The sequence below is a fragment of the Plectropomus leopardus genome, chromosome 6, assembly GCF_008729295.1.
Source record: "Plectropomus leopardus isolate mb chromosome 6, YSFRI_Pleo_2.0, whole genome shotgun sequence".
Taxonomy (NCBI): Eukaryota; Metazoa; Chordata; class Actinopteri; order Perciformes; family Serranidae; genus Plectropomus; species Plectropomus leopardus.
Window position 1 is genome coordinate 33,439,729 of NC_056468.1, and position 15,744 is coordinate 33,455,472.

The 15,744-nt window shown below is 39.6% G+C and overlaps 1 protein-coding gene across 1 annotated transcript in view; it reads right to left on the reverse strand.

Moving 5' to 3' along the window:
* Nucleotides 1-15,744, reverse strand: part of LOC121944715 (protein unc-13 homolog B-like) — a 190,629-nt gene that overhangs the window by 18,076 nt on the left and 156,809 nt on the right. The window contains 4 exon segments of the mRNA XM_042488604.1: nucleotides 826-966; nucleotides 2,327-2,416; nucleotides 3,656-3,724; nucleotides 15,077-15,227. Of these exon segments, the coding sequence (XP_042344538.1) occupies nucleotides 826-966; nucleotides 2,327-2,416; nucleotides 3,656-3,724; nucleotides 15,077-15,227 (451 nt within the window).

A 15,744-nucleotide genomic window follows, 5' to 3' on the forward strand; every position in this document is an offset into this window, starting at 1 on the left:
ATTATTTCCTCCACTATACAGATCCGTTTTCAAAGATTCGGGCCCATGTTTGTGCGACAAAGTTCTGCACTCCACAGAGCTGAAAAGGAGACTTTTCTTGATTACACTGCAGTTATTGTTAATTTATACTAAACTCAGACTGATTTAAGGAGCTTAGACACATTAAGACATGAATCTTTTCAGGCATGCTTTAAGTATTCGCAGTTCTGGAGATGATTTTTCAGCTAATGGAGGCGCAGTTAATACGTGCATCAATCAAGGCTCAACCAGCATGTGCGGTATGTACTGAAATTAAAGCAATACTTCAGCCCTCCAATGACTGTTTGTAAATCAATGTCTCACCCCGTGTGATGTTGAATGTAAAGAAAGCTTTGTTTTTCTTGCAGCCCTCCATGATTCCAAAAAACAAGAAAATTCTTGATGAATTTAAGTCCATGCCATCGTTGCTGTATCCTTGACAAATACAACCTTCTGAGGTTTGAAAATTTTAAAAACTTTTAATATGCCTGCGCTGTGTATGAGATACTGCATGGACCTGCACCGTCCCCGTTAAGCAACACATTTGGACAATCTGTACTGTCAGTTAAGGGTCGCAACATCTGGAATAACATGCCGCCTGCAAAACGAGAATGTCAAACATATACCACTTTCAAAACCCATCTCAAACAACGGCTTAAAACAAGTCAAAACTGCCATCACAGCTGGGCAGATCGTCTGCAGCACACAGGTACATATCTTATACTGATGCTAATTTATATCCTGCGTCCCTTATCCTGTTTGTTCTTGAAATATATTCCCAAAATGTGTCGATGCTTGGCCTCTCACCGGTGGTACGGCGGGCTGGAACTGGCGGTTGAAGAGCTCCAGACAGTTGTTGAAGATGTACTCGTAGGTTGAGTTCAGGCAGGCCTTGACGCAGTCCCGCACCACGTTGGCGGCCCTGGGAGGACTCTGCAGCTCCAAGACCTGCACAAGAGCAGAAACTCAGACATAAGTTTCACATAAATACGCAGAAATTCATGCATTTGAACTGAACAAGAAGCGAAAGCGAAGTCCTTAATTCTAGTGCCAAAAACTAAAATGAAAAACCTTCATTGTTGTCTGTAACCTGTTTAATTTATTGTTGGAGAAAAATGTATCATAATACATTATTTAGCCTTAATGTCTCCTGTCTTTGTGTTCACACTCACTGGGCTCTCGTCTACTTACCTGCTGTCTTCTGTGCGGTCATAGTCCATAAACGCATTCATTACTCTTTTCATTGAATTTAGATTAAAGCTTTTTGTTCAAATAGTCAAGAATATAATCTCTTCATACGATATCAAGGAGCTAAATCTACAACATGAGACTTTCTTTAACCCTGAAAGTCTCTTTCTCAACTATCAGAGAACCAGGCAAAGTCCAAAAGAAAAAAGTGAGTTTAAAAACAGTGAAACAGAAAACAAATATACACACACTGACACATAAAAAATATTAACACACACACACACACACACACACACACACAGATCTACGACATTTCCTCTGTCCTCCACTGTGAAATCAATCCTCCCCTAACAGACCTGAACTCGACAGCACAAGCTCACTCTGAGGGACATTAGTCAGAGGCTGCGATCAATCCTGAAACCCTGCAGCTCCACTGCGTGTGTGTGTGTGTGTGTGTTCTCGTGTGTTTCTACGCCATATAAAAGCCTTCACAAGTACCAAAATCTGCAAAAAAATACAGCCAATTTTGGGCATTTTGTAGTGGCACTAGAGTGGAATCTGCAGGTTATGTAACCGGACTGTTTGAGTGGAGAGTATGATCATCTTTGCGATGCTTTGCTATGATTATCTCACTTTCAGAAATTATCACAATCAATCTGCCCCGAATTACTGAACCCCTGCCACTAAATAAATAAATAAATGAATGAATAAAGACAGAAAGAAAAGAAAAGAAAAGAAAAGAAAAGAAGAGAAAAGAAAAGAAAAGAAAAGAGAAAAGAATCATAATTAAAAGAATAAAAAACTACATATATAACAGTCGATGGCTGTGAATCGTATGTCGAAGTATTTTTGGGCAAGACACTGAACCCCAAGTTGCACTCAATGGCTGCCATCAGTCTGCGGGTGCACGTTAACGGTGGCACTTGTACTGCAGCCTCAGCCATCAGTCTATGAATGTGTGTGTGAACGGGTGAATGTGAATAGCTGAAGCACTTTGAGTGGTGGAAAGACCGGTCAAAGTCGATAAAGTCTTCAGTAGTGACGAGAGTTGAGTAGCGTTTCATGTATCTGACGTTTGATGATTAGCGGGCTGATTATTGGGCTGATGTTTTGTTTCTACCTTCATCCTGAAGAAGGTGATGCTGGTGAGAAGATCCACTGTTGACTTGAGGTCATGGAGGCGGGGCTTGCTGCTGGCTGGGAAGTTGTTCTGCACACACACACACACACACACACACACACACACACACACAAACACACAAACACACTTGTTAAAAAACTCAGTTTGCAAAGTTAATCTTCTTTTTTGGTTTGTTACGACCTTTTTTTTATACCTTAATTACTTTTTTTAATCATTGTGGTTGTGTGCCTTTTTAATTGTCAGTTTTTGACTTTTTTTCTGCACAACTGACAATGACTAACAATGGGTTGTACTTGGAATAGGTCGAGTTTAACCCTTTAGAACCTAAATCGACATCAGTTTTCTTATGCTGCACTCAGATACATTCACACCTGTGAAACCTAAGCGATCTGGTTTGATTTCTTTTATAAACATGGGGAAAAGGGCAACAAGCAAACAATTATATGTAAAAAAAAGTTTTAAAAAATATTTTGTTTTTCTTGAAATTACTTTTTTGGGGTGATTTTCTGTTTTTTTTATTTTTATTGTTTATACATTTCCCTTTTTGTGTTTTGCTAATTTTCAGGCATTTTTTGTTTCCTTTTATTTTGCTTTTTTTCTTGTTAATTTTTAGGGCCTGGCTTGTTAAGTAGCCTGTTGCCTTGTCCCCATGTTTTTTTTTTTTTTTGTTTTTTTTTTTAAAAAAAAAAAAGAATTTTCTTAGATTTTAAAGGGTTAAAATAAATTGGAAATGGGGACAAATCAGACGAGCTTCGGGTCACAATTCACAGATCATATTTTGATCACAAGAGTAAGAGATTAAATACGGCTACCCAAATGAGGCTACAAATACTTACACATTATGATACTCATATTTGAAAAAAGTACATTATCCATACTGGATATTTGTTTCATCTGAGTATTCAGCTCACTGCTATCAACTGATTACAAGCAGAAAATCCAAGAAATCAGAAGCACATCATCCTGATTAAAACCAAATGAAAAACCTGCTGTGACCCCAGAATTAACTTCAGAGGAATAAACAAACTCTGAGCAGCTGAACAGAGAATAATTTTGAACATCAAGAGCATATTGGAAGAATTAATGAAGCCAGATAGCAGCAGGAGGTGGTAAAATATTTGCTGAAGACAGTTTGGGACAGATGATAAGTTAATCGTCCATGCAGACTTGTTGTATTCAGGTTTATGCCGACACACCATGTCATTTTTTTGTGTGAATGAAAGGGGACAAGCGTCAGCGGGACGGACTGAAGCTATAGATCCGAGTGCTGTGATAAAAGAATAAAAGCAGCTGAAAGCAGACACTCACTCTGTACATGGAGAGGTCGATACGCAGGGAGTTGTGCAGTTGATCCAGAAGCTTCACAAAACGATCTCTCTGTTGGAAAGAGAAAAGAAAGAGAAAAGAGATGCTTCTCTTACACTTGTTCAGACGACGAGGAAGACACAGACACGAGCTATTTGCAGCCTCTGTGTGTGTTTGAATGCGTCTCTGTGTGAATGTGTGTGTAATCCAGCACCGTGGAGAGGAACAGAGGGACTGAGATGATGCAGAGAAAGAGGAGCGTTTGATCTGAGAAAGATGTAAAAACAGAGAAACTAATTCTTCTGCACATTTCCAGAATATAAGGCCATTAGAGCTGTGTGTATATTTAGTTTTGGAAAACAAGTTTCTGACTTTGTGACCCTTGCTGATGATGAAAACTTTCTTTCTGTGTTGAAAGCACAAAGCAGGACTGCTGCCACCGAGCAAGACAGGCTGATGACAAACAATCTGTTAGCCTACACTGAACTTTAATTCATGTTTGGTGTCACGGATCTCTTGACATGACTGTTATTTGTACAATCCACAAGTTGATATATTGAAAAGGGACTCCCTAAAGTAAAGACCGGGTATTTTACCCAGGCGCAGTGTCTTCTGTCCTGCGTCACACAGTGTTGTGTGCCTGATGCACGTTCATATCGCTTTGCATTGTGTTGTCATGTCACTTTTTGGATAAGCTGACAAAACTGTTACCTAAGAAGTTGTTTATTAACCTCGTCTTTGCCTTGAGCCCATGATAAAACCTGCAGGAGACTTCACATGTTACTACGAGCGATCGTAAACAAGGATGATTAAATGCTTTACTTTTTTGTGCTCCCATTTCTCACAGTCTGAAAGGATAGTTCACCCGAAAAAGAAAATTCAGTCATTATTTACTCACTCGTATGCAGATGTAAAGCTGGGTGAGGTTTTATAGTCCACAAAAACTGTCGAACGTTCATGATTAAAAAGCGTTGCACTTATCTTCCAAACAATTGTAGCAAATGGTGACCAGGATTCAAACGTTAAAAAAATACCAAATAAAACTACAAAACGTCTCCATGCTGCTCGTCCGTAGTAATTCAAGTCTTGAAGCCCCGACCGCAAGCTCTCGTTGGTCTCGTACGTGCACACACATGAATGCGGCTCCCACACTAGGAGCAACAGGCTACAAGTCCAAAAACATGACGCCAGTGACGTTTTTCAAAACAACTCGGCATGTTGGGGCTTCAGGACACTTGGATTACTTCGGACGAGCAGTATAGAGACATTTAGTGGTTTTTGTCACATATTTTTTTGATGTTTGAGTCCTGGTCACCTGTTTTCTTTAATTGTTTAGGAGATGAGTGCAACACCTTGAAATTCGGGCAGTGTTTTGTGGACAATAAAAATTCTCCGGACTTTGATTGAAATTTCATTTTTGGGTGAACTACCCTTTTAAGTCAAAGACCCAAGACTTTTTGCACTCTGCATTCAAAATGAAAATCTTAAAAGGATTATAGGAAGACAAAAATACTAAAATGCTAAATGTCCCTCATACTTGTGATATTATTTAGTCTTGTTTACCTATTTTTCCTTTTAAAATTTCCATACTGTCCCATACTTTACCACTCAATCCAATTTCTCATTTTCATCAAACCAAAAAAATTCAGGATTTTTGTTGTTGTGCACACACGTTATCATACAAAATATGAACACACACTCTGAGCACAGGCTGTGACAGCCACTGCCAAAGTGCACAAAGCAACACCCATCCTGCTGAAATACCAGGTTTTTAGTGATTTCCCAATCCACGTATTGACAGTTTGTGGTGCCAAGAATCAAAGTACTGCGCTAACAAAAGCAGTAAAAAAAAGAAAGACTGCGGCCAAGCAAACATGAATGTGGACAATGCACCATTAAAATAACAAAAACTGCGATTTACAAATGTTTTATGAGTAAGGAGATGCACTCAACACATTTTTAGACCTCAAGGATACACCTAAAATGTTTTGGTAAGGAAGAATGTTATCTTTTCACAGTTCTTTATATCACATTCATATTAAATGTGCTTTTGTTTCATGGCTTGCACATTGCATTGGGAACAATTTTAGTTTCTTGCTTAAAAACATGGAGACACATGGTGAGGAGGAGCTGTGGATCAAAACACACTGTGATCGATGGCCAACCAGCTCTACCACCTGAGCGACAGCCAGGAGCGGCATCCCCATTGCTTAGTTTGTAATTTATTCACTATTTTCCTTCATATGTTTTGGCAACACAAATGTATTTCCATGTCATGCCAAGAAAGTACACAGAAATTGAGAGAGAGAGGGAGAGTACTCTGGCGTAGGGGGAGTCACGACATGGCTGACAAACTAAGAAGATGAAATGAGTTTGTCTGACAGAGAGAAGGTGGGGGAGGAAGAAAGAGAAACAGGGTTTCCAGCCTCACTGGAAATTGGCGAAGTCACTTACTTGTTTGCAAAAAATTGTATTCGAACAAATTTCTCTAATAGGTATGCATCGGTGCAATTTGATTATATAACTGATGAAAAGTTTCTGTCAGTCTTTCACTTCATGTAAAAGTACAAATTCATGGTTGCATAGCAATTAGTTTGTGCATTGTTAGCATATTGGAAAGGGTTTCCCTTTGTGTTTTATCTTTGAATGAAACAATGGCCAACTGTACCTGGCATGAAAGACCAAAAAACCCAAAAAACTGCCAAATTCTCATCAACTCTTGAAAGACTTTCTTTTAACTCCTGTTGTGTTTGTGTCTATGCTTCCCATGGTGGAAGGAACAATGCAAACAGTGTTATAGCTTTGTGAGTCCTGAGAATTAAAAAAAAACTAAATACGGAGATGAGTTTGGTTTTGGATGATTGAAAATGAGGCAGAGTGAGGGAAAAATCCCCAAACTTACTCAGACCTTAAAGAAATACTTCACCAATACAATGATCATTTTTATATCAGTTACTCACCACGTTACCTTGAATTTGTGACTAAAACTCTGCTTTTCTTGCCTAGATAGTGAACGAGGAATTTGTGAAATTAAAGTGATAGGGGGCCACATTTGACAACAGCAAAACTGGTTTAACACTTTGAAACCTAAGCAAATTGGCCTGGTTTCTTTCAAAAATGTGAAGAAGGCCATGAGCAACTTATAAGAAGAAAATACCCCCAAATTAGCAAGACATAAGTAAAAAGTACAAGAAAATTACCTGAAAATTAGCAGGGAAAAAACAAAAACAAACAAGAAAATTAGCACAAAAAAAAGAGTTTATAATAATAATAATAATACTGCTACAACATATTTAACAACATATAATCATGATAATTAATTATATAATTATGTTTTTATTGTCATTAAAAACTTTGTCTAAAACCTCCTGAACATACACACAATTAATAAGGTCAGTAACTAAATCCACTATCGACTGTGACTTCTTAATGTCAAAAACTGGACAGGAAAGAGCGCTCGTGTTTCGGTCTTCTTACAAGATTGTTGACAATATTAAAACTATATCTCCAGCCTTAAACCTAACCTTTGAAACTCAACATTAACTCTAAAGTCTTAACCTTCAAACAGCCTCTTGAGGGAAAAAAGGCCTGACAAAATGTCCTCACCTTCAAAAACTGTCCTCACCCTCAACCAACACCTACATATCTGACCTAAAAACGTCCGACACATGATACGGGATCAGTTTTGACCTTTAAAAAGATAGCACATTGTCCTTCCCTAAAGCAAGGCCTTCCTGGCCCTGACACACACACACACACACACACGGTAGCAGTAATAATTGTAATTGGCTCCATTCTCCTTGTTTCCTGCTCTGAACACACTGAGGGGCCAGTTCCTGTCTTTATTTATACCTGCACTGATTCCCTTTACACCTCTGTCCTCTGCTGCCGTCACACAATTTATGTGATCATAAAACATTTGCTATAGGTTTGAACACATCAGAAGTGTGATCAATTTAATTAGGAATAATTAATATTACCAGCCTGAAGGATTCACCTCACAATTTAGATGAGTAGCCTGAAGGGGAAAATGGAAATCATCGTTTGGTGTTGAACTTCTCTGTTTTTGCATTCAAGTCTTTAAATCAGGGACATTATTCTTTTCATGAACAGTAATTGAACCTTCAGTTGCCTTTTTTTTTATATTGAGGGTTTTTAATACGCCAAACTCCTCCAGCTATTGTTGGTGAGTTTAAAAAGTACTGTATTACATCGCTTTTCACAGACAGCTGAACGTTATATCTGCTTGTTATCGTGACCTTTGTGACACACAGTTAACAGGACAGGGGAGTGAGTCCATCCTAATCTCGTTTTTTCACTCCATCTGATGGTTTCTGCTCCAGAGTGTGTTGGTAGTCAATGTGGAGCAGGTGCAGAACGGCCACAAACTAATAAAATGGACCTTAAACCAGTTGCTGAACGCAGACGACATTAAATTATCTAAAACAGCATGTATCGCTCTGGTGTTGCAGGAACTTTTGCCCAAAGCAGAAACACACTTCAGTAAGAAAAGTCCAACAGCCAGATATAAATTGGTGACAAACTATTGGATTATTTTAACTCTGAGACCTGGGGCCATATTCACAGATGTTCTGAGAACACTCTCCTAACTTAGCCTGGACATTTTTAGTTAGGACATTTTTTTCCAAGCTTAGGAATGATTTAGGAAAATTTTGAGATCAATTCTAAGCATGAAGGGGACAGAAACTTTGATTTCAGTGAGGAGATGCGATTGACTTTGTTGCAAGGTATGATGCATTCTTTTAACAGATGTGATTGGTTGTCACAGACATGCTGTTTTGTGAGTCTGCGAGGAGTAAACACCCAGTGGAAATAAAATGAACTGCGTCACAATATGAGACAGTGAAAGCCCTTTTTGTCTGGTCACCGTGCTGCACTGCAACATTTTTCCAGTTGCCTAATGTCTGTGTTGTGATCACTTTTATTTCTAGGATTATATTGTTACTGGCAGGAGATGTGAGTTAATCTTTAATAAGCTCGACCACAAACATCCCTGCAACATCTTATCTGAGGTGTTTAATTTAGGGCTTAGTATTACAGCACATTCAGAATATGCATTACGGCTGAAGTTTCTACCACAGTTTGCGACACACAACCTCTTGCCTGTTGACCGTCAAATCTGTGCGTTGCCATGGATATGTTGTACATAAACCAACTGGCCAGCAGTTTGCAAGGCTGGGGTGGAGATGCAAGTCCACCATTAGTTCAAAGGTTTAAAAAAAATCCTGACAGAAGCAACAGCTGTTCCACTTTTTCATATTGAGATGTGATAAATTACTTACTGGAAAAAATATAATTAAAATAGAAGAAGGATATCTAAATAAATACAAATGCAACGTGTATTTTGTGACAATGAACGTCCCGCGGAGCCCGTTCAAACTTTAAAGATGAATATGTAAAACAAAACGGATTGTCGAATATTTGCATTAAACAGCCAAATCCAATTCGACTGGCTTAATTCCAAGTCTGGTACAACCCTAAATGACATTATGGTACTCATCAAATAAAATGTTACCCAGTTGTATTCTATTATTTTACAACATGTACTCCAAAAAAAAGGGCAGAAAGTTTTGGAATTAAAGCAAATTTCCTGCACAAATCAGCATAAAACACTATTACATTCAAAGCATATGCTTTTTACTGCAGGCAGCATGGAGTAAATCCAAACTCCCTAAATTCTGTATAGCAAAATTGCACTAAACTGCTTAGTCATTACTGACACCAAACGCTTTCGTACCTCTTCTGCCACTCAAGTGTAATCACACTGAAGGCAAGTCACAAAAGCACACATCCAACGAAAGAGTCACTTCAAAAGAGCAAATCTGGGTTTCACCATTAACTAACAAAGGGTGGATAAAATATTTCACTCTCAGCGTTAACCTAAATGACCTTAATCGAAGAGCTTTTAAAGAGCGGGCATTACTCATTTCAACACTTGAAGAGCTGTAAGAGAGCTTTGCTGCTGCTCAGATTTGTTTCAGGTATCGCTGAAACTTGACTTGATATTCACAGCAGCTTCACAATTGCAGCGTGCAGCCGACGACTGCAGACCTCTAAGGTGTGAAGGTGGGTAGCGGCTAAGGGGCTGCTGAAGAGGAGCACACTGTACATGCTCAGAAGCTATTCCCCAGGAAAGTAATTTATGGTGAAAACAACAAAAAATAATCCAGTGAGTGATGTTTGTTCCCACCTGCAAAATTTACTGTTGCATCAACCTCTGCCCCACAAAGAACAGGGAGGTTTGAGACGCTGGCATTTCTGTAGCGTCCTTGCTTTTGCACACAGACACGTACAGTCTCCTGGCGTACAAACACACCCACACACCTGGACAACATAACAGACAGAGTCACTAAAACTGTCAGCGGATGACGTGATCTCAGCGATGAATTATGGAGAGCAGAGGAGAGGGAGAACACATTGATTTGACGGCAGCTTCGACAGACCGGTGCAGGGAAGAGGCAGAGGAGAGTGAGAAGACAGACACAGACGATGGCAGGGAAGGAAAATGCTGAAGTTTTACAAGCTAGTTATCACCTTATTGCCATGGCAACAGGTACATTGAAATTGGCTTGGCTCAACATTTAAGCAAAAAACAAAAAAAGCAATAAAGAAAGGGGAATAATATGATTTTCGAGGTCTGTCAGCAGCAGCAGCAGAGCGGAAAGAGAGAGACAGTTTAAAATAAATAAATAAATAAATAAAAAGCTCCAGCAAATGAAAGAGACAGACAGAGAGACAGACTGTGACCGAGCAGATGGCAAAAAACAAATAACATCACTGCTGCCTGTGTGAAACCAAAAAAGTGATGAAAAAAAACAAATGATTTGAAATTGTTACAAAATATCCTTTGATCAAGAAGTGAACTGTAATTTTAGTACAAAAACAACTTTTTAGATTCAGAAATGATAAGCAAACTGAGTGTAATGATGGAGTTGAAGCTCAGGTTGGCAGTTTTCTGGGAAAGGCAAAGAACAAAAACAAAAACAGAATCTCAAATACAGCCCTCGTCCTGCAGCTCTCCCCCCTCTGTCCCGACTCCCTCCCAACAGATGAGCACAGACGTACGCATCAGACCAGCAAGACGTCATCTGATACAGGCTATTTTCACCACGTCTCCTTCTGGTGGGAAAAGTGTCCAGTAGACAGCAACTGTGCACACAGAGAAGGTTGAGACATGTCTCCAGCCAGGTGGACGTCAACAGGACGTCAGAAAGACACTGGACTCTTACGAGGGACGATACCAATGATCTGATGATAAAGTAATCGGTCATTAAGAATTTAATCCAACATTATGAAATTTAAATTGATCCATCAGTCAATAGGTTATGCAATGGTGTCAAAGTATATGCAATTTGTTGCTGACAAAAAAGGACATTTTTATTGTTTGAAATTAGCAAAGTTTTTGTTTTTATTAAATAACAATTACTCAATCGTTACTTTTACCAGTCCATTAAGGAAAGTGCTTACGATTTGCAATCGTTACTCTTATATCACACTTTTGTCTGGCATTAAAATTGGGTTGGAAATATTTATATGTCAACAATGCTAGAATTTTGTATTCCCTGCCATCCATCCATCCATCTGTCCGTCCATCCATCCATCCATCCATCCATCCATCCGTCCCTATAACATCTATAATATATGTTGGATTTAACCAACATTTTAAACAAATAATAATTAAATAAGTTAAGTGTAAAGTGTCACTTTTTAATATACACTGAGATTAAAAAAAACATCTCGCAACTGTCTTATCCACATTTGCGAAAATGTTGCTCAGGTTTTGTGCAGATCTGTAATGGAAACCCGCCTGCTGATGTCTCTCTTGATATTCTCTTGCTTTAATACAATTTCAACTTTATGTAAAGCATTTTGAATTGCCTTGCTGCTTAACAAATAAAATTGCATTGGTCTCTCTATTAGTAGGCAATACCTTAATAATTAGTTTACAGCTCAAACGTTAATCACCGCATTAAAATAAAGTCAGTTCAGGATAATTCGTTTTTATGTGGGAAGTCAAAACATTACCTAACACTCACTTAGTCATTAATTAGTGTGGGGGTCGTCTGTGTTCGAGTGTATGATATACCAATGCATTAATTCATACATCACTTCAAGCTGAGTCATGCATTAATTACTGTCAAGTCATTAGACTGTTTCTGATGTTCTCTGATCAAACAGGGAGGGAAAGCACAGCCTAATGAAACGAATGAATTACCCACAAACCAAACAACTCAATTCGGCAAAGTTTAATGAGACAAATAAACTTATCAACCTATCCAGCAGGGCTTGTTACCAAGCTGCCAACCCAGAAATAGACGCACACAGTGGAGGCCCCATGGGGAGAGCTAGTCTGCCTGCATCCCCTGACCCATTAAAGCAAGAGCACGCTGCCGCGAGTCGCTCGTATATCACTGGAGTCTGAGTGCAACCGGTAGCAGAAGTGATGTCGGCACTATTGGCAAAGATCCCAGGAGTCATTAAGCTTGGCCTCTAACTGTCATTGTCCCCCCGTCTGTGGATCCTGTGGGGCCCGCGGGCCAAATTTGGGCCACGGCAAAAGTTCAGAGCCGTTCCACAGGTCCCACAGTAATAAGGCATTACATTTTAATGAGGGGGATTATTAGCAGCATGAAAGAACACCTACTGGCTCTGTACAGTTCAGCGACGTGCTGTCTGTGTGAGACGGGCCTTTACACGGCTTTAAGTAGTACGGACAAACCAGGTCACCTTCAACAGGAAGACACTGGCTCAATCCCAATACAGTGCACGTTCCCATCCAACACGGTCTCATTCCACGTCCTCACATATTGCTGCTTTGCAGCAGACTTCTGTGTCCACATATGATGCTCTAGGTATCCTTCTGCGTCTGCTGATGGCGTCAACAAAACCACGTGGCGGGATTACACTACAGACGCATGTGGTAATGTTTTGGCAACAAAAGCACATGGAAGCCAATGCCCATTTTTAGGATTAGGCAACAAAGGATGGTTTAAAAAAGGCACATGGTAAAGTTTGGAGAAAAAAATGACCAAATTCAAATTTATCAATGGAGTCTTGTGTTTTTGATGTAATGGCTTCAAATCTATGTCGGTAAGGGCTGTTTTACGACAAGGAAAAGCAGTGAAAATATTCTAAATATAGCATAAGCTACACCTAAACTGTTTTTTTAAGTGGCTTCAAACTATACAATGAAGGCATCATTTGATTATACGTATGTGATGTGGATGTTTTCTACTCCAGAGTTATTGTAAACATTTACGATCGTGTTTCGGTCTATATCAGAGTCTGTATAAATATTATAGGTTTATAGGTTTATTGCAACCAGCTGAAAGGGGGAATATCTCCACCTGCCGTGGTGGACTTGGACATACTACAGTACTTGTACACTGGGACAGCAGTGCGATTAAATGGCTTAATCAAGCTTTGACTGAGGCTCGACTAAACTGTGCGCGTAAATGTACTGACTGTTCTGCTAGAGACACACAGGCAGCACTTTGTCTGTGGTTTTAATGCGTCCAGTGAGCTCCTCCAGAGATAAAACACAGTCAGGCTTCACCTCCAGAGCACCAGACTAAAAGTTGAATCATATAGTGACATACGACTGCTGCTGTTTTAGGCGGTGTTTTCTTTTGCGGAGCAGTTTTAATGAGTCAGTGCTTGCCTATTCCACCTGCAACATTTTCCCCCACAACAAGTTCACCCCGAACACTTTTCTGCAAGAGCACCGTCGCTGCATCTTAAGCTTATCGCTACCGAGATTGTGATCGGCTTAAAGAAACACAAATAAGTGCTTTTTTCTCTAAAGCAGAGAGATAATCGGTGATTCCAGACCTCTCTTGACTTGCTGGCACTCGAATGGGGCATTTAAAGCCGAGAGGTAGGGGTGAAGAGGCTGTAACGAAAAGAATTGGGCCTTTGTGACACCTACTTTAGGTCTAACTCGAAACATTTCTTTGTGGTTAAAGGTAAGTCTCTCAGTCATGCTTCCCTCTATAAACGTCTGCCCTTTTGTTGTTTTTGTGTCTTCCTGTGTGTTTCTCCTCTTCTTGGTGGGCTGTGTTTTAAGCCTGAAATCCAAAAGTCCTGTAAGCTCTTCATGGGTACTTGCAGAGAATAATCTCTGTGTTTTACAAATCAGTGTCGTTACAGTGACTAAAAGCAATTTGTATAATCTTAAATAATCATATCACGAAGAAAAGAACATTCTGTTTGGCTAAAAGCAGCTTGAAGACGAATGTTGAATTCATAAGAAAGAGATGTTTTGGCCGCCAGCTGAATTGATATTTTAACGTTGTTATGCATCTAAAATGCTCAGGAAAGATAAATAAATTACAAGGTAAACATGCCATCCACCAAGAACAATGCAGCTCCTCCAAAAGCAATCATATGTCACTGCGGTGTAACCAATGTCAGGGTAATTTTTGTGAGGGTGATCATTTCACAGGCTTTATCAGAATCAAATCAGTGCTGTCTAAGAAATCAGTTGTGACTCACAAAAGATGCAGCAGATAAAGAAACAGACAGAGAAGGAGCCAGCACATAACCTTTAACACAAATACTGGGAGATGCATGAGACTTTTTCTTTTGGCGAGGTAATTTTTGGCACTTTGATGTATGTTGGAAGGTTTGGAGCACACTAAATACCACAGCTGATATTCTTCAAATTGTAGTTTCCCTGCTTTAAAATCATATCATGTATCACAGACTGCTTCTCTACAACAGAAGCATTAAGGGGTTATCTGTATGGCGGCTACAGAGCTAGAGGAAGACCTGAAAAACATTTCAGCTGTCTTCAGTAAGAGTCAGTTGGTCAATTATTTCGATTAACATGTATATTTTGATCAGCTTTGCTGCAGTGGCACAGTGAAATGTCTTTTTTGGCCTTCAGTCTATAAACTTTCACTTGTAGTGTGACAAAACTGATCATTTTTAGACTTTGATTAAGGCCAAGTTGAGGTGAGGCTTTGCAATAAGCAGATGTCATGAACGCACTTCGCGGCATTTACTTTTCATTTATATAACAACCTTTCCATCTTTGCCAACGATAAAAACTATCTTTACTCCGATATTTCAAGATTTTTTTTGGCCATTTCCACTCATAATTAAGAATTTTAGGGTGCAAAATTGTGCCCTAACAATGATAAAAGCATGAGCCTGCAGACACTTGACAGGAGCCATAAAAATACAAGTATAAACAGTTTGTTTTTTTAAATCTAAGCACCTGCTGATGTTGAAAGCTTCCACTGTTGCCAATAATCCTCATAACATCGCCTGAAAGCCACATCTGCACCGAATCCATGCAGGCAAAGCTTCACAAACATACTGCCAAATGGTTTCGCCCGGTCGGCTTATGTTGAAAAGTGTTTATCTGTGTTTATTTTATTTCGTCCGGCGGTCACTTACCCCGAAGTTGGAGGCTGCAAATCTAGCCGGAGATGAGACGTTGGTGGAGGCGGTCGGGTGGGCGTAGAAGGCATTGATGTTGGCCAGCAGGGTGCTCATCACTGCGGGCACCCCTGACAGCATGTACTTAGAGGACAGGCAAGAGAAATGACTGAGGAGGAAAGGAAAGGAGAGCGGTGAGAGAAAGGGAAGGTTATCAAGGTTTGGGAGGAGAGATTGATGGTTTAAAAGTAGTAAGAGGGTAAAAAAAAGGTGAAAGAGATGTGGAGAAAGTGGAGAGCAGGTTGTGATGTCGAGGCAGGTGGAGACAGAAGCAGAGGGGGGGTTGTGAGGAGGACATGAAGAGGCCAGAGAGAGATCGGAAAGAGGATGGATGAAATAAGTTGCGGAGGAGGAGGATGCAGGATGGGATGGATTGTGGGAGGAAAGGGTTGGGTATAATTGGAGACAGAGAGAGGGAAACAAAAATTAATTAAATGGAAATTAAATAGAAACTGTTGAACGCCGGTGTTCAAGCGTAGCCTTTTTTTCCTACCACCAAGAGTTTATATTACTGTTATATCGATCACATTTTTAACATTAAACAGTGCATTTACTCAAATAAAGGTCATTTTTGTGAATTCAAATGTGTTCTTTGTGTCCTTGTGTTTATAAAATAATAAAATTGC